Here is a 25,997-nt window from a genome sequence, read left to right on the forward strand (position 1 = left end):
AAAGGATATTTGTATTATTTAACGTATGTAATTATTGCAGGTTTGCATCATATTCTGAGTTTGCATTTGACGGTTTTTATTCATTTTGAGGAATACTGAATCTGTTTTTGTGCGAGTGAGATGAATAAATACATGCTGACATTGAGTCTAGAGCTTCAGTAACATCATGTTCCCGATTTCTCTCAACACGAGGACACTACAATACATGGGAAACAGTAACTCAGATATTTTCATGTAAATTAAAAAGTAATGCATTACTTTACTAGTTACTTGAAAAAAGCAATCTGATTACGTAACTCACGTTACTTGTAATGCATTACCCCAAACACTGATAATAATAGTATACCGGCTTTATCAAGCAATATAATTATCACAGACTATAGTGTGTGTGTTTGTCTCACCTGTCTAAGCTCCTCACACACCAGCGAGGTGAGCCACACATACAGCAGAAGCTCCCTCCATGACGGATAGGCCTGGAAATCGATCATGAGCACCACGGCAAACAGCCACAGGAAGCCAAAATACGAGGCGATGTTCCAGTAAAACTTGACTTGAGGCGACGTGAACAGACTCATCAGACGAGACGAACAGTTCAGAGGTTTCAGCTCAGGCTCCTGCGAGGAGCCACTGAGACACAGCAATTATCACTCCTTACTGAGTGAGATTTCACACAGATACTTATTTTAGTATGCTTCATGCTCACACAAGTTTGATACATGAACATAGATACAATTATATGTGACCCTGGAGCACAAAACCAGGCATAAGGGTCAGTTTTTTAAAATTGAGATTTATACGTCATCTGAAAGCTGAATAAATAATATTTCCATTGATGTATGGTTTGTTAGGAGGACAATATTTGTCTGAGATACAACTATTTGAAAATCTGGAATCTGAGGGTGCAAAAAAAATCTAAATATTGAGAAAATCACCTTTAAAGTTGTTCAAATGAAGTTCTTAGCAATGCATATTACTAATCAAAAAAAAAGTTTTGATATAAAAAGTTTTGATATATTTACAGTAGGAAAGTTACAAAATATCTTCATGGAACATGATCTTTACTTAATATCCTAATGATTTTTGGCATAAAAGAAAAATCTATAAGTTTGACCCATACAATGTATTTTTGGCTAATGCTACAAAAACACCACATATACTTAAAAAAACATTTGTGCTCCAGGGTCACATATATAATAATAATAATAATAATAAATCTTTATGTAATATTAATAATGAATAATTGTTCTTTAATATTCTAAAGATTATTTGGTTGTGTATATTGGCTATGTAATAATAATATTATTAATAATAACTCACTATGAATATTACATAAAGATAATAATAATAATAATAGCAACTCATGATTACAACATAAAGACAACAATAATAATAATCTATTTTGTAATATTCATGATGAATATTTGTTTTTTAATAGTGAATAAAAAATCCAAAATAAAATAATTAAAACTGGTTGTACATAGTGGAAAAATCCAAAATAAAATAATTAAAACTGGTTGTACATAGTGGTTATGTAATCATGATAATAATAATAACTCATGAATATTACATGAAGATAATAACAATAATGCATAATAAAATAATAATCACTATATGTAATATTCATAACAAATAATTTTTTTTATCAGTCTAAAGATGGGTTATTGTGTCAAAAAACAAAATTAAAGTACTTAAAAATTGGTTCTGCATATTGTTTATTAAATAATAATAAAACATATATATTATATATATAATATATAATAATAATCATTTTATGTAATATTCATAATGAATAATTGTTCTTAAAAAATAAAAAAAAAAAAAAAAAAAAAAAAATTTTCTCCACATATTTTTTAATAATAAAAAAAAAAAAAAAAATATATAAAAAAAAATATATATAATAATTTTATGTTATATTCATAATTAATAATTGTTCTTTAACAATATAAAAAAAAAATTGGTTCTGCATATTGGTTACGTAATAATAACAGTAATATTTCTTTGTGCAATATTCATAATGAATAATTGTTGTTTAATTGTCTAAAGATTATGTATTATTGTGTTGAAAAACACAACAAATGATTGAAACATAAAAAAATGATCTGTATGATGCATATGACATTAGTTTAATAGAATGATTGAAGGGACTGACTCATGTCTTTAAATGCATTGATGTGAGTGTGGCCCGAAGATGTTTAGAGTTCGTGCCTGTAACTCAACTCACCGATAATGGTGTTTGAGTTTGGTATCTGAGCTTCCAGAAAAGATTGAATCCATGGCCAGTTTCTGCTGCTCCGTCCTCTCCGCCTGTCTCTGGATGTCTTCATCACGTCTGCCAGAGGTCAGTTTAACATTTAGGGTTAAAACACCACTTAAATGAATCACTGAAAGTCATGGTTTGTCATGGTCAAGCTTAATTATTCAGTGCAGTGCTGCCAGCTGATGGTGTGTGCATGTAATGACCCACTGACATGACTTCAGGTTTGTTTTAAGTACTTTTAATAATGCATTTGATGAAAACGAGTGTTTTTACCTGAAGGTTAGGAAGCTGGTGTAGATGAGAGGAAAGAAGATCATGCAGAGCAGCACTTTCCAGGGTGCATTATCCACAGACAGCTCTCCAAACCAGATCTGAGTCAGCAGAGCTTACAGAAAACACCAAAACAACAGCGTTCACTGGTACAGTTTTATTATTTCCAGTCAATGGTTTGCATGAATTGCTAATTTACCCTTTCACAGACTCCAAAAAAGATATTTACACAGTCTTTAAGACCACAAAACAACTTTTTAATAATATATAAATAAAATTCCATCAGAAACACAAGCAATACTTTGAAGAAATAAAATAAAAATAATATTATCATTATTATACAATAAGATGTATAATGTTATTAATAATAGCTATTATTCTTATTGTACAAATTATTGTTTTGTTATCTATGCAATATAATAATATTTGATAAAAATATCTTTATGTAATATTTATAATGAATAATTGTTCTCTAATATTATTTTATTTATTATTGTGTCCAAAAACATCATGTGACCCTGGACCACAAAATCAGTCTTAAGTGTCTATTTTAATTAATCAACAATAAACAAGCTTTCCATTGATGTATGGTTAGTTATGATCTGACAATATTTGGCCGAGATACAACTATGTGGAAATCTGGAATCTGAGGGAGCAAAAAAATCTAAATATTGAGAAAATCACCTTTAAAGTTGTCCAAATGAAGTCCTTAGCAATGCATATTACTAATCAAAAATTAAGTTTTGATATATTTACAGTAGGAAATTTACAAAATATCTTGATGGAACATGATCTTTACTTAATATCCTAATGATTTTTGGCATAAAAGAAAAATTGATGATTTTACCCTTACAATGTACTTTTGGTTATTGCTACAAATATACCCCAGAGACTTAAGACTGCTTTTGTGCTCCAGGGTCACATATAATAATCCTTATGAATAAATAATATGAATTAAATATAATAATATTCGTTGATAACGTTTCTGATAGATAATATCATGATGTTTTCTTGCTGAATGTGGTATCCTGTCAGCAATAACCTGTCTGTGGGCTCTTTTGATTACTGTCAGTTTAAGTGCCGGTGATGGCAGTGTTGCCAGATATTGCTAAGAAAACAAATAAAAACCGAAAAATAAATAGAAAATAAACTAAAATTAGTGCAAGTGAGATAAGACATAGATATCGCTAACCCTCAACTGCAACTTCCCACTTTATTAACTTTCTAGAGTGTCAAATTAAGTGGAAAAGGCGAGTCCAGAGACGCTTATAATAGCTGGATCTGGCAACCCTCACTCACAACTCTCTCAATCCTTGTTCACTCCACCAAACGGTCTAAACTGAATTATACATGCAGACACTCATATTAGGAGTTTTAAACAGCGAATTAGTCATTCAGAGAACACATTTTATTGTGTTTACTGGACCTCATAGCCATGCAGGATGGACACCACACAATAGAGTTTTTCCGACAAATGTTTTTTTTAAAAAAAGCTCCTTTTGTGATCCAAAAAATTAAAGAAGGGTATATAGCATTAGAATATCACAATGGTGAGTAAATAATGACTTAATTTTCAATTTTGGGTGAACTATCCCTTTAATACGCAGAGACAGGAAAGCCATTCATATATGTGACCCTGGAGCACAAAAGCAGTGTTAAGTCTCTGGGGTATATTTGTAGCAATAACCAAAAGTACATTGTATGGGTCAAAATCATCGATTTTTCTTTTATGCCAAAAATCATTAGGACATTAAGTAAAGATCATGTTCCATGAAGATATTTTGTATATTTCCTACCGTAAATATATCAAAACTTAATTTTTGATTAGTAATATGCATTGCTAAGAACTTCATTTGGACAACTTTAAAGGTGATTTTCTCAATATTTAGATATTTTTGCACCCTCAGATTCCAGATTTTCAAATAGTTTTATCTCGACCAAATATTGTCCTCCTAACAAACCATACATCAATGGAAAGATTATTTATTATTATTATTATTATTATTATGTATAAATCTCAGTTTGACAGGTTTTGTGGTCCAGGGTCACATTTCTCAGTAGGACCAGCTGATGGGTTTGTTCACCTGGACTCCCGAGTGAGCGATGAAGCTCTTCGCTTCGGCCTTGAGTGCGAGCCACAGACAGGTGCTTCTGCCCCACGACGGCGAGACGCGGATCAGCAGCTTCTGCGCCCGCTGCGCGTCCCAGCTGTGACACTCGCTGAACACACCTGGGACAGGAAGACACCGGCACAGGGTTAAAGGTCACAGCTCTGCTCAGAGGACATGAGGCGATGTGTGTTGGCTCGTACCGATGGCTTGATTCTCGTAGTGGCTGGCCAGTTCTCTCATGTCCTTTGCCTCTTCGCTATCGTCCTCTCCGCTCTCCTGCGCCAGCTTCCTCAAGATCTTACTGGCTGCCAGAGCGGCTGCGATACAGTCTCTGCACTGCAAACACAACACAATACTAACTACTGTACAACCGCAACCACACTGATGCTATTCAAGAGAATACACAATCAGATTGTGATTACAGATTACAGATGCAAATTACAGATTTTAAATACACAATCAGATTATACCATTTATCATAAATCATGAGTACTAATTTCACACAAACAGCATCTGAATAGCTTAATTTAGGCAAACTAAAATGAATAAAAATAGAAAACTCCATAATTTATATAATGTAGTCAAAAAATTATGAACAGCAGCCATTATTATTAGTATAAAACAATTTGATACGTTTTGTGTATTTTCAGTTTAATCATGTGAACTTGATTCATTTTCACAAAAATTAATGGACAATATTTCACGTAAAAGAGAACACAAAACTGAATTATAATAACAATAATTATTATTGTTGTTGTTATTGCTGTTATTAATATTTATTATTATTATTAGTAATGATTATGTATTATTATGTCAACCATAGAAATAAAAATTAAAAATTGGTTATTGGACACTTGAAAACATAACAAAATTAAAAAAGAATCTGTATGATATATAATAAAATATTTATCTGGTTTCACAACCAGTGTAATAATAATGACAATAATAATAATAATTATTATTATTTTTATGGTTATTAAATACTCATAATGAATTTAATTTAAATTGTTCTTTAATATGTATTATTGTGTTAATAAATACAAATAAAACATTATTTGTATTATTTAAATAAAAATTTAAACCTGGTTATGCAAATATAGGTTATTGGACACTTAAATGCATAAAGAAATAATGTGTGATATATAATAACAAAATATTTCACTATAAATACATTACAGGTGCTAAAATCATCAAATAGTTTTTTCCTTATCCAGTTTAGTTATGTGAACTATCCAAATTATTATTATTATTACTATTATTATATTTAACAGCTATATGACTTTCTACCACCAAATGAACCAGAAAACAAGGTAAATGCAGATCATAAAGTGGAGCGTTCGTCACTAATTAATGCTTTACCTGCTCCCAGCTGATCTCTGCCAGTTCTGGGTTATTCTGCACAACGGCCCAGAGGAAGAGATCCCGTATCGAGTCCCAAACCTTGTCTGTGGTCCTCTCTTCATCCGAACACGTTGGATTCACCAGGCCTTTGGACAGCACCTGAGAGACCACCACAAACAATGAAGAAAACACACAGACTCTTCTGATAAACAGTCATTCTAGAAGCTTGCCAAAAACATGTACAGGTAAAAAATAAGTCATATTAAATTATATTTTGTATAAAGTCAAGATGCCTACTTTAGAATCTTTGAGCTGCATTGTGACATTATTATTTTCATGTGAATTAATAACTTTTTATTTTATCATTATCAATGTAATATCATAACTTTTGTCTTGCTTTCAAGTAAACATAACACCCTTAAAACTAAATTTACGAGGGGAAAAAAAAAACATTGAGGCAAAAAACATTAATTCAAAGCAGTGTTGTTAACTAGAATTGTCAAATATATAAAAAGATTTGTTCATTGAAATAAATCTGAAATAAACGAAAATAGAAATATTATATTAAAAACTTTTAATGTTTAAGGAAACGTTTTTAAAAAAATTTAAATTTTTAAATGTTGCCTTGGAAACAAACTGAAATAAAATAAGTTTAGGTTGGAGTACTTGATGAGGGGAAGATGAGGAACACCTAGAACTAATGAAACAATGAACATAGGAAACACCTGGGACAAATGAACTAAATGGGGACAGGAACTTAACAGGAACATACACGTGACAAATCGCCCCCCTCCCGGACGTAACAGTACCATCAGGGAGGGGGGCGGGCGCTTTGGAGGCAGGTACAGGACTGGAACACAAGGAGAGCCTCCATGGTGGATCAGGAAGCCATGACAGAACAGGCAGTTCAGGTTGCCATGGTGGAGCAGGAGACTCAGGAGGCCATGGCGGAGCAGGAGACTCAGAAGGCCATGACAGAGCTGAAGACTCAGGAGGCCATGGCGGAGCAGGAGACTCAGGAGGCCATAGCGGAGCAGGAGACTCAGAAGGCCATGGCAGAGCTGGAGACTCAGGAGGCCATGGCGGATCCTCCGTGGCCTTGGCTGGCTTGGCCACGGGTATATGCCCCCCCCCCCCAAAAAAAAATTTATTGGGAAAACTAGGAACACTGGGGAGTGCTCCGGAGAAGCTGGCACTTGAGGGCGCTTACGAGGAGCCGACACTGGAGCGAGCTCTGGGGCTGGAGCCCTCCCTGGGTGGAACTGGGGATCGGGAGCCCTCCCTGGGCAGAACTGGGGATCTGGAGCTTTCCCTGGGCGGAACTGGGGATAGGGAGCCCTCCCTGGGCGGAACTGGGGATCTGGATCTCTCCCTGGGCGGAACTGGGGATAGGGAGCCCTCCCTGGGCGGAACTGGGGATCGGGAGCCCTCCTTGGGCTAAACGAGGAATCAGGAGCCCTCCCTGGAATAAACAGGGAATCAGGAGCCCTCCCTGGGCTAAACGAGGAATCAGGAGCCCTCCCTGGAATAAACAAGGAATCAGGAGCCCACCCTGGGCGGAACTGGGGATCAGGAGCCCTCCCTGGGCGGAACTGGGGATCAGGAGCCCTCCCTGGGCTAAACATGGAATCAGGAGCCCTCCCTGGGTGGAACTGGGGATCAGGAGCCCTCTCTGGGTGGAACTGGGAATCAGGAGCCCTCCCTGGGCTAAACGAGGAATCAGGAGCCCTCCCTGGGCAGGACTGGGGATCAGGAGCCCTCCCTGGACGGAACTGGGGATCAGGAGCCCTCCCTGGGCGGAGCTGGGGATCAGGAGCCCTCCATGGGCGGAGCTGGGGATCAGGAGAACTCCCTGAGTGGAACTGGGGATCAGGAGCCCTCCCTGGGCTAAACGAGGAATCAGGAGCTCTCCCTGGGCTAAACAAGGAATCAGGAGCCCTCCCTGGGCAGAACTGGGGATCAGGAGGCCTCCCTGGGCTTAACTAGGGAAAAGGAACCCTCCGTGGGCTAAACTCAGGAACTGGAGCCCACTCTGGGCTGGATTCGGGGACTGGGAAGCACTTACGAGGAACTGGCACTGGAGGGCGCTCTGGAGGAACAGGCACAACAAGGCACTTTCGAGGAACTGGCACTGGAGTGAGCCCAGGGGCTGACAGGCTTGACTGAGGAACCACTGGCGGGCTTGCCACAGGAGTGACCGGCAGACTTGACTCGGTAACGGCCGGCAGAGGGGTTCCGGATTGGGATTGGAGACTCTCCAGACACCGGGTGACTGCCTCCTTCCAGTCGTGGTTGGTGGTGTCTGGGAGCTCCGCGGGGTGATGGTAAGTAATCCCGATCCGGAACAGCATCACAAGGGTTTCCCCCTCGAGGGAGCTGGCGAGGGTGAGGGCGAGCGGCACGAATGCCCTCGTGTAAACAATCAGATCAGGGCTCGTCTGAGCCATGGCGAGGAACATCGCTTGTTCCTCCATTTGGATGGGGAGAAACACACGGGAAAACAACACACTTCTTTAAAAAAAAAAAAAAGAAAACAAATGGGGAGAGGGGGCGCCGCTTACTTCTTCTTTGGTCTGCTGTTCTGTCACGATCCACTCAGGCAGGAAGGAGCGAGGAGATGCAGGAGAATATTTCGAACATAGAATTTAATTCAGACACGCGGGGAACTTCGGAGACACAGGAACAGATGGATAGATGTTTAACAGCAGACAAAGAAACTTACGGTGCGTTCCAAACGGGATATATCACCCTCCGAAGGGCACTTCGGAGTGAAAACAATCATGGCTGCCATACTGAAAGGTCGTTCCCAAACCAAAGTGCTCAAACCTGGCCACTTCAAAAGGCCCTACGGAATGAAGGATTTCGAAGGGTACAATTGATGGACACTTTGATCTCCCATGATCCTTTGCGCAGATTCTTTGCATGATGACGGTGTCTCTGTGTGGGCACGTGATTATGACGCTGAAGGGCACTTTAGTTGTTTGGTCCCCTACACCCTTCAACCCTTCGAAGCTCTCACTTCAGAGGGTAAACCCTTTGAAGGGATTAGGGCATAGGGATGTGCCCTTCTGAATGGAACGCAGGGTTAGAATTGGACTCACTATAAATACACAGGACTTGATGAGGGGAAGATGAGGAACACCTGGAACTAATGAAACAATGAACATAGGAAACACCTGGGACAAATGAACTAGTAAATGGGGACAGGAACTTAACAGAAACATACACGGGACAGGTATATGCTTAAATGTAAATTAATAACCCACTTTCATAACCTTATTAGTTAAACTGAATTATTTTTGTCTTGTTTTCCTGTAAAAATAACATCCTTAAAACTAACTTTACATGAAAAAGAGAACAAAATGACATTTTGTCAGTAGCTATTGATGCAAAAACCATTCTCATCCTCAGCAGTGTTGTTATTGGTAACTTAAACTAAAACTATTAAAATTGTTTTCGTTAATTGAAATAAAATGAAAATATAACTATTAGCTGACAAACTTGAAATATTTATCTTGAAATTTCAAATGTTAAATATTGCCTTGCCAATTAAATTAAATTAAAAAGTTGAAGTATTAAAATTGCTAAAACTAACAACAAAAAATAAATTAGTTAAAGGGGTCATATGATGCGATTTCAAATTTTCCTTTCTCTTTGGAGTGTTACAAGCTCTTGGTGAATAAAGAAGATCTGTAAAGTTGCAAAGACTAAAGTCTCAAATCCAAAGAGATATTCTTTACAAAAGTTAATACTCGTCCACGCCCCCCTGAAATGGCTCGTTCTAACACGCCCCCACATCTCTACGTCACGATGTGGGAAGATTTGTATAAAGCCGCCCAGATGTTCACGCAAAGAAAGAAGGCGTACCTTTTATTCTCATTCTAGTATTGTTGTTGCCGCCGCCGCCATGTCGTATAGACGCTGTGTGTTTCACTGTGAAAGTGAAACTACTTTGTTTGGCCTTCCAAAAGAGGACGATATCCGCTTCTTCATGGAGCTGATCTGAGCTGGTCGCTGAGGAAATACATCAACTTTGCACTGTGGATCGCAGAATCGGCTTTCACCATGGACGAAGCGGAGTCCAGCCCGGGGTCATCACATCAAGTTACTGCTCCTTCGTAGAATCCGCTTCAAGCCACCCACCTCTGCTCACTCAAGCCGGCCGTGGCTCACTCTAGACCGCGGCTCACTCTAGGCCTCCGGCCTCTGCTCACTATAGCCAGCCGCGGTGTGTGACGCTGCTTCGTTGAGAAAGCGAAACTACTTTGTTTTTGCCTTCCAAAAGAAGACACGACTAGAAATCATGTTTATATCACGTTTATAATGGGTTTTATGTCTCTCCGGCCAGACAAGGCATCAAGGTTTTCAGACCGATGAGCTTTGTAAAAATCGACGCATTTCAGAAGGCAGGGCATAGAGGAGAAACAATAATGTACAGTATGTGGAAAATAATGTGTTTTTTTAAACCTTAAACCACATAAACACATTTCATTACAACAAATAAACAAAATAATGTTCTATTTAGCAGCATCATATAACCCCTTTGAATAGAAATATATAAAAAAACAAATAAAAAAGAAAAAAAAGAAACATGCATGAGAAAATTACTAATACTGAACTAAAATTAAAATAGAAGATGGAAAACATAAAAATAAAAATAATTAATAAATACTAATATTAAAGTATACTACAATAACACTGTGCTGTAATGTGAAAAAAATAACAATGTATTAATTCAATTTAATTGTATTTGTATTTATATTTACATTTATATATACATTTACAGTCATTTAGCAGACGCTTTTATCCAAAGCGATAAATTATTTATATGTCCTTGTTTCGGAGCTGTTTTTGGTGTGCTGTTCTTAAACTTACCACTAAACGGACATCATCTTTGGTCATCTTGTAGCACGACGGGACGTATAACGGTTGAGTGAAACTCCCCAGCAGGTGGCGCACTTCTTCAGCCACGTGACTCAAGGAGATCTTTGTGCTTCCAGGCTGTGGCTCTTGACCCCTGCGGATTTTTCCACCCTGGACTCTTGTAGCGAGTTTGCGCAGGAAGAAGCAGGAGGGCAGGTGGGCGTAAAGCTCACAGAGCATGTCTTCACTCTCCAAAAACTTCCCCAAACACACTCCATTCTCCAGCAGGAGACGCACAAACTCAGGTTTGTCGCCCACCAGCGCAGAAAACATGGCCGGATGCAGATCACAGGACTGAGATGAGAAAGATATGGAAAAAACATCACCACAAACTCAACCTAATGTATTATTATTGACTTCTAAGCAGGGTTAATATTGTTAACTAAAACTAAAACCTTAAAAAAAAACAAAAAAAAAAAAAATTTATTACTTAAAATAAACATTAACACAAACTTAAAATAAAATATCTAAAAAAAAATACTAAAAATGTATTTTATATCTATTTGTCCAAGCAACATTTCTCATTTTCTCATTTTAGTTTAAGTTAAAGTTCTAAAATAACTAAAACTAAATCAACTAAAACTAAAAAATTCATAAAAACTATATAGACATGTTTAAAAATAATCATAATAATAATGAAAACACACAAAATAATGAAATTTAAAACAATAAACATTTTCATTCGATGATGAAATAAACATTTCCTGAAATAAAATAAATTGTCAACTTATTTTATATCAGCTTGTTGCCAAGGCAATATTTCTCATTTTCATTTCATTTAAGTTGAAGTAATAATTAAAACCTATAAACTAAAACTAAAAAAAAGATCAATAAAAATTAATAAAAACCATAGACATTTAAAAAAAAAAACACAACACAACAAAATTACAAAAACATGAACTAAAACTTAAATACAAAGAAATGTCATTGCTTGAAATAAAATGAACATTAAATGAAATAGAATATTATATCATTGCCAAGGTAATATTTCAAATTTTTGTTTTGTTTAATAAACAAAATAAACAAAACTATATATATATACATATGAAAAAAACTGACAAAAACACACTATGAAAACATTAAAACTAAACTAACTTTAAAAAAAAACAAACAAACAAACAAAAAAATATTAAACTAAACTACCTAAATTATAATATTGTATCAATTATACTAAAATAACACGGCTTCTAAGCTTGGCTTACAGTCATATTTTAAAACAAGTTAAAACAACATCTGCAGTGCACAAACATGATGTATTTCAGCAAATCTTAATGAACATAATTGTATGTGGCGCGTACAAAAGTTTCCATTTGATCCTCTAGTTTAGTTTTGTTTGTAAATCTCTTTATCTGAGGTAGGTTTTGCTTTATTTTAACCCACCGTCCACTGGATCTCCTCGGTGAAGATCTCGCTCTCTGCGATGTCGACGCGGTTCCAGGCCACAGCGAGCTCCAGCTGTCTCTCCAGCGACTGACGAGCCGCGTGTTCATCGCTTTTGGGGACTGAGGTGCAACAACATGTGTCAGGTTTAACAATTCTTAACAGTTTGTCTTTTTTATTTCTTCTCCTGACCAAGAAATGAAAAAAAAAAGTCTCAAGTCTTGTGTTTCAAGGTCAAGTTTAGGTCTGAAGTCAAGTCACCGATCGTTTATAAGGTTTTCTATTTGAGGGATTATAGTTTTATAAACTGTGCTGCAAGACAGTGTTGCTATTTTTAACTTAAAGTATTAAAAATAGATTTTGGTAATTGAAATAAAGCTGAAATAAAATAAAAAGAAAAATATTAAATAAAAAAAGTAAACTTAAAAAATTTGAAATGTTGCCTTGGCAACTAAATGGAATATATAATTATTGGAATATATAATCAAAAACATGTCCAGGTAATATTTCACACCAGAAATAAGGAATATTAAATCATATTTTTTACAAAGAAAACACCTACTTTCAAATTCAAATTTTAATTTGAAAGTAGGTCTTTGAAATTCTTTGCATTGTGACATATTTTCATGCCAATTAATAACAAATTTTCTTATCATTATTAATTCAATATTATTATTTTTGTCTTGTTTTCCAGAAAACAACAATAACAACAACAACAAAACATTCTTAAGATTAAATTTACCTGAGGAACAAGGGGGAAAAATTACTTTTAAGACTTGTTTTGCATTGATGCGTAAAACATTCTCAGTCATCATTGTTAACTATTAACTAAAATGATTAAAATCATTAACTGAAATAAAGCTAAAATAAAAGAATATATAAATATTAGATTAAAAACAAGCTTAAAAAACTTGGCAACTAACAGAAATAAAATTACTGAAAAGAATTGACTGAAAACGTCCAAGTACTAAAATGACAACAAAAAAAAGAATTTAAATATCTAAAAATATATTTTAAGAAATAGAAACATAATAAAAAAAAAAAACTGATAAAAAGGCGAAAAGCACAAAACGTAAAAAAAAAAAAATGTATAAAAAAAAAAAGTAAAAAAAAAAGAAATTCAATGTTCTATTAGTATGTAAATAATACTAAAATAATACTGCTGCAGGACGATCATTTAATTTCATTTAATATATATATATATATAATATATATATATATATATATATATATATATATATATATATATATATATATATATATAATTTTTTTTTTTTAATGTCTAGAGATTTCCTGGTTCATTAAATCATACTCATCTAAAAGAAACAATATATCAGGCTTTACTTGAATCAAAAGATCATACATGGAAGAAAAAAACATTCTGTCTAACATCTGTTTAACATTTTGTGTAGCACTGAGGAACTGTATCACTCACAAGCTTCTTATGCAAAGACAAGGCAAATGTGTCTATAAGCAAACATGTGTGATAGTCTTCAATGCTCAATAAAGCCACACAAATAATCTCTATAGCATTTCAGAGATGTGCCAATCATCACTATAGCTCCAGCACTAATAGCTTCCTCTATCAGAGATGCTTCCAGTCTGTCAAGGGAGGATGAATGCATTTAAACCTGAATGAGCTGCACAATACCAAAACCACCATGACTGTTCACTACACAGCATTAAGCTTAAAGTTATTTGAAATAATGTGCATAACAGTGCTGATAGGCTCTCGGCCACTTTAAAGAGTAGCAGCTAAAGATTCAATGCACTCTCAGCTGCCATTAGTTAACCAACTATTACCGGCACAACACAATTAGGCTCTGCCCGGAAAAACAAATGTAAGTCATCAAATTTCAGATTAAGAAATGCAGAGACTTGAACGTGTGCCATCGGAAAAGTGATGACTTGCACCTTTCAGTAGAGCCTGTAGAATGGCAACATCAACATCACTGTTTTTATCCTCGTCGATGTGAAACACAGTGAGCAAATGAGACATTCGGATGATGTCCTGAATCTAAAGAAAGACAAAAAATATAAATAAAAACAAACATTCACCGCTTAAGATACATCTTATTCAACTCTTCTGAGATTGCTTATATTTCATATACTTATATTTTGTGTGTGTGTGTGTATATATATATATATATATATATATATATATATATATATATATATATATATTCCGCTATCATTCAATTATATTTTATATTAAATTATGTTTGTACTAATTCTTATTTTACACTATATGTACTGTATGTATATATATATATACACAATGGGTAAGGAAAGTATTCAGACCCCCTTAAATTTTTCACTCTTTGTTATATTGCAGCCATTTGCTAAAATCATTTAAGTTCATTTTTTTTGTTCCTCATTAATGTACACACAGCACCCCATATTGACAGAAAGACACAGAATTGTTGACATTTTTGCACATTTATTAAAAAAGAAAAACTGAAATATCACATGGTCCTAAGTATTCAGACCCTTTGCTCAGTATTTAGTAGAAGCACCTTTTGATCGAATACAGCCATGAGTCTTTTTGGGAAAGATGCAACAAGTTTTTCACACCTGGATTTGGGGATCCTTTGCCATTCCTCCTTGCAGATCCTCTCCAGTTCTGTCAGGTTGGATGGTAAACGTTGGTGGACAGCCATTTTCAGGTCTCTCCAGAGATGATCAATTGGGTTTAAGTCAGGGCTCTGGCTGGGCCATTCAAGAACAGTCACGGAGTTGTTGTGAAGCCACTCCTTCCTTATTTTAGCTGTGTGCTTAGGGTCATTGTCTTGTTGGAAGGTGAACCTTCGGCCCAGTCTGAGGTCCCGAGCACTCTGGAGAAGGTTTTTGTCCAGGATATCCCTGTACTTGGCCGCATTCATCTTTCCCTCGATTGCAACCAGTTGTCCTGTCCCTGCAGCTGAAAAACACCCCCACAGCTTGATGCTGCCACCACCATGCTTCACTGCTGGGACTGTATTGGGACAGGTGATGAGCAGTGCCTGGTTTTCTCCACACATACCGCTTAGAATTAAGGCCAAAAAAGTTCTATCTTGATCTCATCAGACCAGAGAATCTTATTTCTCACCATCTTGGAGTCCTTCAGGTGTTTTTTCATGTGTCTTGCACTGAGGAGAGGCTTCCGTCGGGCCACTCTGCCCTAAAACCCCCGACTGGTGGAGGGCTGCAGTGATGGTTGACTTTCTACAACTTTCTCCCATCTCCCGGCTGCATCTCTGGAGCTTAGCCACAGTGATCTTTGGGTTCTTCTTTACCTCTCTCACCAAGGCTCTTCTCCCCGTGGCCGGACGGCCAGCTCTAGGAAGGGTTCTGGTCGTCCCAAACGTCTTCCATTTAAGGATTATGGAGGCCACTGTGCTCTTATGAACCTTAAGTGCAGCAGAATTTTTTTTGTAACCTTGGCCAGATCTGTGCCTTGCCACAATTCTGTCTCTGAGCTCTTCAGGCAGTTCCTTTGACCTCATGATTCTCATTTGCTCTGACATGCACTGTGAGCTGTAAGGTCTTTATATAGACAGCTGTGTGGCTTTCCTAATCAAGTCCAGTCAGTATAATCAACACAGCTGGACTCAAATGAAGGTGTAGAACCATCTCAAGGACTGATCAGAAGAAATGGACAGCACCTGAGTTAAATATATGAGTGTCACAGCAAAGGGTCTGAATACTTTGGACCATGTGATATTTCAGTTTTTCTTTTTTTAATAAATCTGCAAAAATGTCAACAATTCTGTGTTTTTGTCTGTCAATATGGGGTGCTGTGTGTACATTAATGAGGAAAAAATGAACTTAAATGATTTTAGCAAATGGCTGCAATATAACAAAGAGTGAAAAATTTAAGGGGGTCTGAATACTTTCCGTACCCACTGTGTATATATACAATTATGGCAAACAATTCTGCTATCATTAATTCCGCTTTAAATTATATGTAATGCTAGCACATAAAATTGAAAATGAACTCTTATTTGTATGTGTGTATTTATTTATTTGTAATATATATATATATATATATATATATATATATATATATATATATATATTCATTAAAACATTTGGCTCATTGGTTCATGAATCAGACTACAGGGCACTTCGATTCAAAAGTTTGGGGTAAGTAAATTATTATTTTTTTAATTTAATTAATACTTCTATTTAACTAGGATGCATTATTTGATCAAAAGTGACAGTAAAGTCATTTATAATGTTGCTAAAGATTTATATTTCAAATAAATCCTGTTCTTTTGAACTTTCTATTCATCAAAGACTCTTAAAAATAAATGAATTATGGTTTCCACAAAAATATGAAGCAGCACAACTGTTTTCAACATTGTTATTAATCATAAATCAGTATATTAGAATGATTTCTGAAGATCATGTGACACTGAAGACTGGAGTAATGATATATTATATATTATATATATCACTATATTTTCACATAGTATACAGTTCTTTTAAATTGTAATAATATTTCACAATTTTCACTGTATTTTTAATCAAATAAATGCAGCCTTGGTGAGCAGAAGAGACTTCATTCATTTTTTTTTTTTAAAGTACCGAACCCAAACTTTGTTACTGAATTAGTTCTAAATAAGAACAATTTGTCTGTTACCTTCTTGGTCCACTCGATGACCTTCACCTCAGTAAATTCTTTGTACTCTTGTCCAAAAAACCTCTCCATGAGCTGTTTGATAAGGTCCAGAGTGACCTCTGACACGGGCAGATCCGCCACCTTAGCGATGACGTCCGCCACGCGTCCAGAGCCCTCCAGCACCACACACGGCGTGTGGTTCAGCATCACATTGTACATGGTCTGTGAATAACCATGTGAATTAGGCTTAACGAAAGAACATTTCACTGTGATCTGTGAAACTGATGACTTTAAAATCTCACGTTTAGCGTTCCTGGACCGCCATCCAAGACCACACAGACCACCGGTATCGTCACTCCACTCTCTGGTGCAAAGACAAACACAAAACACACTTCACAGATGACCAATGAACAATAGTAAAGAGCCATGAAATCAATTCTGTGGCTTTTAGCAGTCATGCGGTTGTTTGAGGACATCTGTATGCTAGTTTACTGTAAGTTTTGAGCAGATTTGTGCTCAAAATAAAAGGCTAATTTAAAAAATCCACACAGGACAGAAACCTAACTAAAGTTATGTGACAGCATTATAGTAGAGCTAGAAAGTCTGATTCGTTTTAGTGAACTGTTCATTCCAATGAACTGGTTCAAAAAAAGATTTTTTTTTTTTTTGTATTGAAATCCATCAGAGGCAGCAAGAGAGGCCTATAAATGAACATGACAATTAAAAGTGATAAAATTACCTCATGCATTAATTGTATTCAGTTTCAATAATTTCTTACATATAATGTATAAAAGTTGTGTTACTATCAAGCCTTTCTATAAACATATGTGTATGGTTGCCTATATTTCTACAAAACACATTACTGTTCTAAAGTTTGGGTTCAGTAAGATTTTTCTTTTTGGAAGAAATTGATACTTTTAATCAGCAAGGATGCATTAAATAATGAAAAGTGACAGTAAATACATTTGTGTCAATTTTTCACATACAAAAATAAGCTTTCGATTGATGTATGGTTTGTTAGGAGGACAATATTTGGCTGAGATACAACTATTTGAAAATCTGGAATCTGAGGGTGCAAAAAAAAAATCTAAATATTGAGAAAATCACCTTTAAAGTTGTCCAAATGAAGTTCTTAGCAATGCATATTACTAATCAAAAATGAAGTTTTTATATATTTATGGTAGGAAATTTACAAAATATCTCCGTGGAACATGATCTTTACTTAATATCCTCATGATTTTTGCATGAAAGGAAAATCAATAATTTTGACCCATACAATGTATTGTTGGCTATTGCTACAAATATCTCTGTGCAACTTAAGACTGCTTTTGTGCTCCAGGGTCACATTATAATGTTACAAAAGATTTCTGTTTCAAATAAACGCTGTTCTTTTGAACTCTCTATTCATCTGTGAATCCTGAAAAATAAAATGCATCAGGGTTTCCCCAAAAATATGAAGCAGCACAACTGTTGTCAACATTGATAATAATCAGAAATATTTTTGAGCAGCAAATCAGCATATTAGAATGATTTCTGAAAGATCATGTGACACTGAAGACTGGAGTAACTGATCACAGGAATAAATTACATTTTACTATTTATTCACATAGAAAACAGTTATTTTAATTTGTAATAATATTTCACAATATTACTGTATTTTTAACCAAATAAATGCAGGTGAGCAAAAGCCATGAAAAACATTAAAAATCTCAACAACCCTAAACTGCTAAACTTTTTACTGTACTGTACTTTTTACATAAAGTCTGACCTACAGTATATTCCCTGGCTGAACTTTTGCCATATAATTACTGCTCTGATCGCAAAAACCAGTTCTGTTAAATTAGGAGTAATCTGTATTTGGTGAAGCTTCCTCAACACTGCACCTCTATTTCCCAGCGACTGTTGAGAGATGTGTTTCTCCAGACGAGCCCGCAGCTCAATCTCAACTCCATAATCGCGAGTGCCATCATCCACCAGCAGGAAGTGAGTGTGATTGATATCGAGACAGGAGAGAAGACCCTGACCTTGCTCGTCCAGAGAGTATTGCACAGGGAGATTACCCTAAAACAGACAAGACAAGATCCCGGAAAACACTGTTGTTATAAAATCAATAATAGCATCAATTTCAGCCTGCGGTTATCAACATAATAGCTACTGTAAGTAGGTCTGGTTTAACATGCAGTGTCAAGCAGTACCAGCTTTATAATATATTTGCAATGATATAGGATATGGGGATTTTAAATTAAACAACATTGTACTTTAATTTGTATTGTTTGTGATTTTAATGCACTTCTAATTAGGTTTCCCAAAGTCTGTGGCATTAGATTTGTTTTGTGAGTATGATAACTCTGTATACTAATATACTGATTAATATTATTGATCTTCAATGCAAGTAAAAATGGCATTAGAATTAGTGAATTTCATTTTGGATTGCTGTTCATTTCAATGATTCGATTTAAAACTTGTGCATCATGACGCAAAAACAAAAAGGCTCTCATAGACCAGGAAATCTCAATAATTAATTAAATCATAAAAATTTAAATAATTTAAAATATATATATATTTCTGAAAAAAAAAATTTTTTATTTGTTTACCTGCATGTCATGTGACCATTAACCCAAAACTGATTCATGTCAAAAATAGTATTAGAGTTGGTGAATTTGATTCATTTCTGTTAATCATATCAAACCTGTTCATTTCAATGATTCAAAAAATCTAAGATGTTTTAGTCGGGGTTCGTGAGGAAACTGCAAAGGGTCTGTGAGTTGATGAAAAGCTAATAATTAAATCACACACACACACACACACACAAAAATGCAAAATTAAAATAAATTATTTTACAATAAAATCAATCAAAAGTACAATTACTAAAGCTATATGATATATTTTATTCGTTTACCTGCTTGTCATGTGACCATTAACCTAAAACTTATTTGGAGTTGTTGAATCTGATCCATTTCTGTTAATCATTTCAAGCCTCTTCATTTCAATGAATCGATTCAAAACTCTGATTCAGTGAATCATGTGCATTATTGCTCAGAAACTGGGGTTTGTGAGGAAACTGCAAGGGCTTTGTGAGTCGATGAAAGGCTAATAATTGATTAAATTATAAAAATGTAAAATTGAAATAATTAAAAAGAAATAGCAATCATAATAAAACAGTTTCTAAAAAAGGTGAAATATTTTATTTGTTTTTCTGCCACATGACAAAAACAACAAAAAACCGAAAACACAAAACTGCTCTTAAAAAATATAAAAAAAAAAACAAAAAAAAAATATTCAACCTAAAAGGTTCAACCCAAAAAAACGTTTGAGAATCTCTTAAGTATGCAAATTTATAATTACATTTATGCATTTGGTAGATGCTTTTATGCAGAGCGACTTACATTGCATTCAAGGTAAACGCTTTGTTACTTCATGCATTCCCTGGGAATCAAACCCATAAACCTGGCGTTGTTATCAGCATGCTTTTTTTTTTTTTGAGTCACAGCAATAGCTTAAATGATCTGGGGTTGTTCCTACTGTTTGCAGCGTGACCTTAGGATTGATGAGGTCTTCTTGTTTGTGAATGACTCCCCAGGGTGCCACACCGATGACGACGATCTGTCCCTCCGTCAAACCGCTACTGAGTGTGTAATCTCGCACGGCCATCCCCACATGCTTCATCACACCAGTGTGTGTCCCTCCTGTCAGGATCCACGCACCTGCCACACGCAAAGCATTGTAACTAGAGAAGTGCAGTTCTACTAGATAAGTCTAACCTGTGTAATGCACCTGAAAAAGCATGTCAACACAAACCGACTGACTGAAAATGAGAGAATTAGAGCATGTGTGTGCAACCATCACAAACCGCAAAATCAAGTTTGTGATGGTTGCACACACATGCTCTAATTCTCTCATTTTCAGTCAGTGTCAGCTATAGACAAACCTGGCAAGCTACCTACATATTTACCATTTAAGGCATCACAGACAAGCTTTTGTTATGTGCAATCATTTTTTGGTGATACTGTTTAATGGCAGCATGAGTGTGTTTTTATTGTATATACTTACGTAAAAAATAAATGCAAAATCACTTTTCCTCTGTGAGAGTAAATTGAATCGAACTGAACGCGGTTCTAACCAGGGTTGTTATGGTTAACTAAAACCATAAAAAATGTCATTAGTTGAAATAAAATAAGTATTAATTGTTTTTATAATTTATTTTATTTATATAAAACTAAAATTGTATGAAAACTGTATATAAAAAAATAAAAATAAAATAAAAGTAATAAAATGACTTAAACACAAACCAAAATTACAAAAACTTTAAATAAAATTAAAAAGAAATAGGATCTGGCTGATCAGGAATATTAATCAGATCTGGGATAAATTTGATAAAAACAGATATTTCAAGGTTACACACTGGCGGTCAAATGTTAATAATTAATAAATAATTAATTAAGATTATTTTTCTGTTTTTGAAAGAAGTCTCTTCAGCTCACCAAGACTGCATTTATTTGATCAAACGATATCACAGGAGCAGCGAGAGTAATTTCAGATGAGTGCTGTTTCTCTCCTGAGTTTAAATGTGATTTTATACAACAGCTCAGTAAATAAGAAGTTAATATTGTTATATTTTAAACACAATATTATGTTTTTGCTCAGTTTTGCAGAGAACATATTACCTTTAAAGCCATAGATGAATCGTTTCGCGTTTCCGAGCGGCACAGCGTTGTTTAGTTTCAGAATGCATCCGCGTTTTGAACGAATCGTTTGAATCAATGATTCAAAGGCCTATTCATAAAGAGAGCCGTTTACTTCATTCCTGAATGAATAACACTTAATAAAAAAATAATCATAAAAGACATTTACCACCACCTGCTGGCAGATTTAGTTTCTTATTCAAGAGTATCATTTAATTAAAATAATAATAATAATAATAACAACAATAATAATAAAAACATTAAAGGGATAGTTCACCCAAAAATATTTAATTCTGTCATCATTTACTCAAACCTGAATGACTTACTTTCTTTTGTGGAACATAAAAGAAGGTATTTTGAAGACTGTTACCAATGACTTTCATTGTACAAACAAAAAATACTGAGATGTTCCTCAAATTATCTTCTTTTATGTTCCATAGTTTAATTCTAAATGTTTATGTGTAATACATTTTTATGTTGAATCAAATAAAATATTTCTAAAGCTACAATTTGTGATGTCTACTTGATATTTTCTCAATTAACATGAAAATAGCTTTAAATAATCTTTTGTGGCTATTTTCACAGTCAAATTTATTTTGCGATTACTTGTGATTAATTAGATTAATTAATCGAAACATCATGTGATTAATTACTGATTAACTGACAGCACTAATTACTTTACATGAGTATACTGTATGTAAGCTGATAAAGTTGGATGTACTATATCTCCACCTTTATGTCTAGAGCTATGTGGTCATTTAGTTTTCTTATGCAGGTTGCTGTACCTGTGGTCTGGGCGACTTTGATGAGGCCTCGACGGAACTTTTCCTTCAGGAGAGGCTTTATGTTGAAGTTTTTGGCTCCGCCGGTCACTGATATCAGCAGGTTGGGCGAACGCAGTTTCCAGCAGTCTGTCATCAGCTGGTACAGAATCTCACAGGGCGTATCCGACGACACCCGAACATACTAATCACACACCACAGAAGCCCTTCTATGAGTTCAAAAATTTAATTCTAGATCCTCTGCAGTGAATGGGTGCCGTCAGAATGAGAGTCCAAACAGCTGATAAAAACATCACAATAATCCACAGCACTCCAGTCCATCAGTTCACATCTGGAGAAGTTAAAAGCTGAAACAAATCCAGCATTAAGACGTTTTTAACTTGAAACCGTCATTTCAATATGAGTCTATAATCCATAATAACACTGAATCAGGAGAGAAATCTGCACAGCCAAAACAGCTCAAAACAAATATGTGTTTGGATTTTGATGTGAGAGACAACAGGAGATGCACTTTTTCACTGGAGGAAGAGTTTTTATGGATTATGGACTTGTATTTTAGACAGTTTGAAGTTAAAACCGTCTTATTGCTGGATTTGTTTCAGCTTGTGTCTTCTCCAGATGTTAACTGATGGACTGGAGTGCTGTGGATTATTGTGATGTTTTTATCAGATGTTTAGACTCTCATTCTGACGGCACCCATTCACTGCAGAGCATCCATTGATGAGACACTGATGCAATGCTACATTTCTCCAAATCTGATGAAGAAACAAACTCATCTACATCTCGGATGGCCTGAGGGTGAGTAAATCATCAGCACATTTTCACTTTGTGGTGAAATAATATACTTTAAACATCTATAACACGCAGGAGGTCTGCTCGAATCAAATTTTACCTTTCCGGTTTTCTGTCCAAGTCCCCCAAAGCTGATATCTCCAAAAGCGTCGGTGGGTGCCTCTTTGGTGTGTCTGTGTCTGTCCCACTGCTCCCCCACATAGTCCTCTGGTTTGATGGGGTCCTCACAGTGCTTGTCTTTTGGGTAACCACACTTACAGATCCCCTCCCTGTCAACAGTAATCCATGTTATCCACACATGAGTTACAGCCCAACAACACGCGCACTGCACATATTGTCCAAATGTTGCTGAACTACACACAGAATCCAACAGGAGTGTATACACGTGATCTTTAGTTGCATACACTGAAAGCATCAGGTGTTGATTAAGTTTGAAATGATTTTAAATTGCTAGTAAATTTCACAAATAATAACAAAGGAATGACAGTAACACATTGAATTAAACATTACATTTTTAAGTAGAAAGACTGAAATATTATTTTCTTGTAGTACGTACTTCATTATACTTTTACTAATTATACTTCATATTTTAAACACACAGAACAACTTTAAAAAGAATAGTTTAACTAAATATACAATGCACAAGTCAGGATAATTTTATGCATAATTTTGGAGCTCAACAATAAAAATGTCACTGCATGGGAAAACAGCAGCTCAGATATTCTGCAAAACATATTTTGGCTCAAAAAGTCATACATGTTTGGATGAGTAAATTGTTATTATTATAAAAAATAATAATGACATGAAATAATAGTCAGAAATATATATATATATATATATATATATATATATATATATATATATATATATGTATTTTAAAAAGGAACAGTTTAGACAAAATATTAAAAATCATATACATATATCACCATGAATATATTTTATTTATTTATTTGAATGTTGTATTATATTTGATACACCAGGGTTCATGGCTCATGTAATATGTATAATATAGTGAGAATATGGAGCTCAAACTCGAGGATGAACTTTTTTTTATTACAAACTGAGCAAAAATATGTAATGCAGATGCTGATATTTATATGGACATAAAAGGGATGAAATTCTAACACAAACAAACAAAAAAAAATATAAATATATAACAGTATAACAGAAACTTACATAAAATGATATAAATATCAGTCGTCACTCTGTATCTCCAATAATATGTCTTAGTAAGATGATATTTCAATGCTTAGTTTTATGACCATATAATGCAAAGCAATACGATGATGATTGAGAGATGAATAAATAAATGTTCCTCAAAAGCCTGATGATCATATTTGAATCAAAAGGGTTTTTCTAAAACACGATGGGTAATCAAGTAAAAAAAAAAATGCTTCAGTCCAGTAAGTGTTCATCTGGAAATATAACTCGTTATTCTTATGTTTACTTGATAAAAATCTGTAAAGATTTGACAGTAAAAAGACACGTGAAGCACGAGCTGAAGCTGGACTTTTGTACAATTAGATTAAAAGGCTTTAACTTGCTAAAAAAAGTCTAAACTATCAATCAGACGACAGAAGGATTGGAGCAGATTGTGAAGTTTTTCAACAAAGTTTGATCATATCAAATATGATACAGTAGGATTTATAGGGTTAATTCATCATATAAACATGCTCCTCATACCTGCCATTCTCCACATAAAAGCAGCACTCTTTCTTCTTGATGTTTTTTTTAATCCAGTCGGCGGGACAGCAGCGCCGATAGAGGGGAGATTGAGACTGAGACTGAATTTGGCCTTTAACGGCGCTCAGAACTTGCGCCGTGATCGGACCCAGCATTGCCTCATCCATGCTCGTGTCAGAGACCGTGAGAGTGAATGAGAAGCGCAGATGCACGGGACGTTCGCAATGCATTTGCTGCTGCGCTGAAAAACTGCATTGCTGGAGTGGTGATGTCAGACACAGGGACGAAGGCATTACAGGAATATGAAGCAGAGTCTGCAAGCCTCCCCTTACCAAAAAGTAGTATACTTCAAGTTTATTTTATTAAGTATACTTAAGTAAAGTTCAAGTATATTTTGACTTTTTGTAAGTATAAGTCAAGTATACTTAATTGTCATTATAAGTATATATCTTAGAAGTACATAAAGCCCATTTCTGAGAAGTACATAAAAAGTAAACTAATAGTATACTTTCCTATTTTTTAGTTTAAAATAAGTATACTAATAGCACACTTGAATAAACTTCTTTTTCGTAAGGGTCACTTAAAGAGATCAAATGAAAACATACGGCAACTTCACTGAGAACTGGTGTTATTTTAGTATTGTTGATTCAACTATAGTTTTTATTAATATTTATTTGTTAATTCATATTTTATATTTTTATATTTTCTGGTTTCATTTTAATTGTAGTTAAAGTTTTAGAATTTTTGTTGTGTTTTTGTCATTTTTACTAGTGTTTTTTTTTTGTCTATGTAGTTTTTTTAATTAATTTTTATTACTAATAATATATATAATTAATTATAATTAGGGGTGCACGATAAATATCGGCCTATAATTAATGCGCATCTTGTCAGTGAAGCGAGTCTCTAATCAACAACGGCTCTGTGTAGCAACAGCTGTTCATTGTGAAATCACGCACCTGATGGAATTTACCGCTGATTAGAGAACTGACGAGATGAGCATTAATTATCGGCCGATATTTATTGTGCACCCCTAATTAAAATAATAATTTTTATTTACATCAATTTAAAGTAAATGAAAATGAAAAATATTGCCTTGGTGACTAGCTAAAATAAAATAAGATTAAGGTTTTTATTTCAGTTCAAATTCATTTTAAAAGTTTATTATATTTTAAG

The 25,997-nt window shown here is 34.9% G+C and overlaps 1 protein-coding gene across 3 annotated transcripts in view; it reads right to left on the reverse strand.

Annotated features, from left to right (window-relative positions):
* The window catches only part of LOC109100303 (transient receptor potential cation channel subfamily M member 2-like), a 38,837-nt gene extending 13,572 nt beyond the window's left edge, over positions 1-25,265 (reverse strand). The window contains exons 1-16 of one of the 3 annotated variants that reach the window (XM_042764360.1): positions 24,825-25,265; positions 23,242-23,410; positions 22,353-22,533; positions 20,423-20,589; positions 18,769-18,946; positions 17,188-17,249; positions 16,907-17,107; positions 14,197-14,299; positions 12,283-12,404; positions 10,855-11,196; positions 5,998-6,138; positions 4,839-4,974; positions 4,612-4,757; positions 2,531-2,643; positions 2,222-2,329; positions 402-627 (exon numbers count right to left, since the gene is read on the reverse strand). In XM_042764360.1, coding sequence (XP_042620294.1) covers positions 402-627; positions 2,222-2,329; positions 2,531-2,643; positions 4,612-4,757; positions 4,839-4,974; positions 5,998-6,138; positions 10,855-11,196; positions 12,283-12,404; positions 14,197-14,299; positions 16,907-17,107; positions 17,188-17,249; positions 18,769-18,946; positions 20,423-20,589; positions 22,353-22,533; positions 23,242-23,410; positions 24,825-25,117 — 2,688 coding nt within the window. In that variant the 5' untranslated portion in view covers positions 25,118-25,265. Of the gene's footprint in view, positions 1-401; positions 628-2,221; positions 2,330-2,530; positions 2,644-4,611; positions 4,758-4,838; positions 4,975-5,997; positions 6,139-10,854; positions 11,197-12,282; positions 12,405-14,196; positions 14,300-16,906; positions 17,108-17,187; positions 17,250-18,768; positions 18,947-20,407; positions 20,590-22,352; positions 22,534-23,241; positions 23,957-24,824 lie in introns of those variants that run through there. The other 2 variants (XM_042764359.1, XM_042764361.1) reach the window with 2 other exon arrangements.
* Between the last annotated feature and the right edge of the window lie 732 nt (positions 25,266-25,997).

The sequence above is a fragment of the Cyprinus carpio genome, chromosome A9, assembly GCF_018340385.1.
Source record: "Cyprinus carpio isolate SPL01 chromosome A9, ASM1834038v1, whole genome shotgun sequence".
In the NCBI taxonomy this organism is placed as follows: domain Eukaryota; kingdom Metazoa; phylum Chordata; class Actinopteri; order Cypriniformes; family Cyprinidae; genus Cyprinus; species Cyprinus carpio.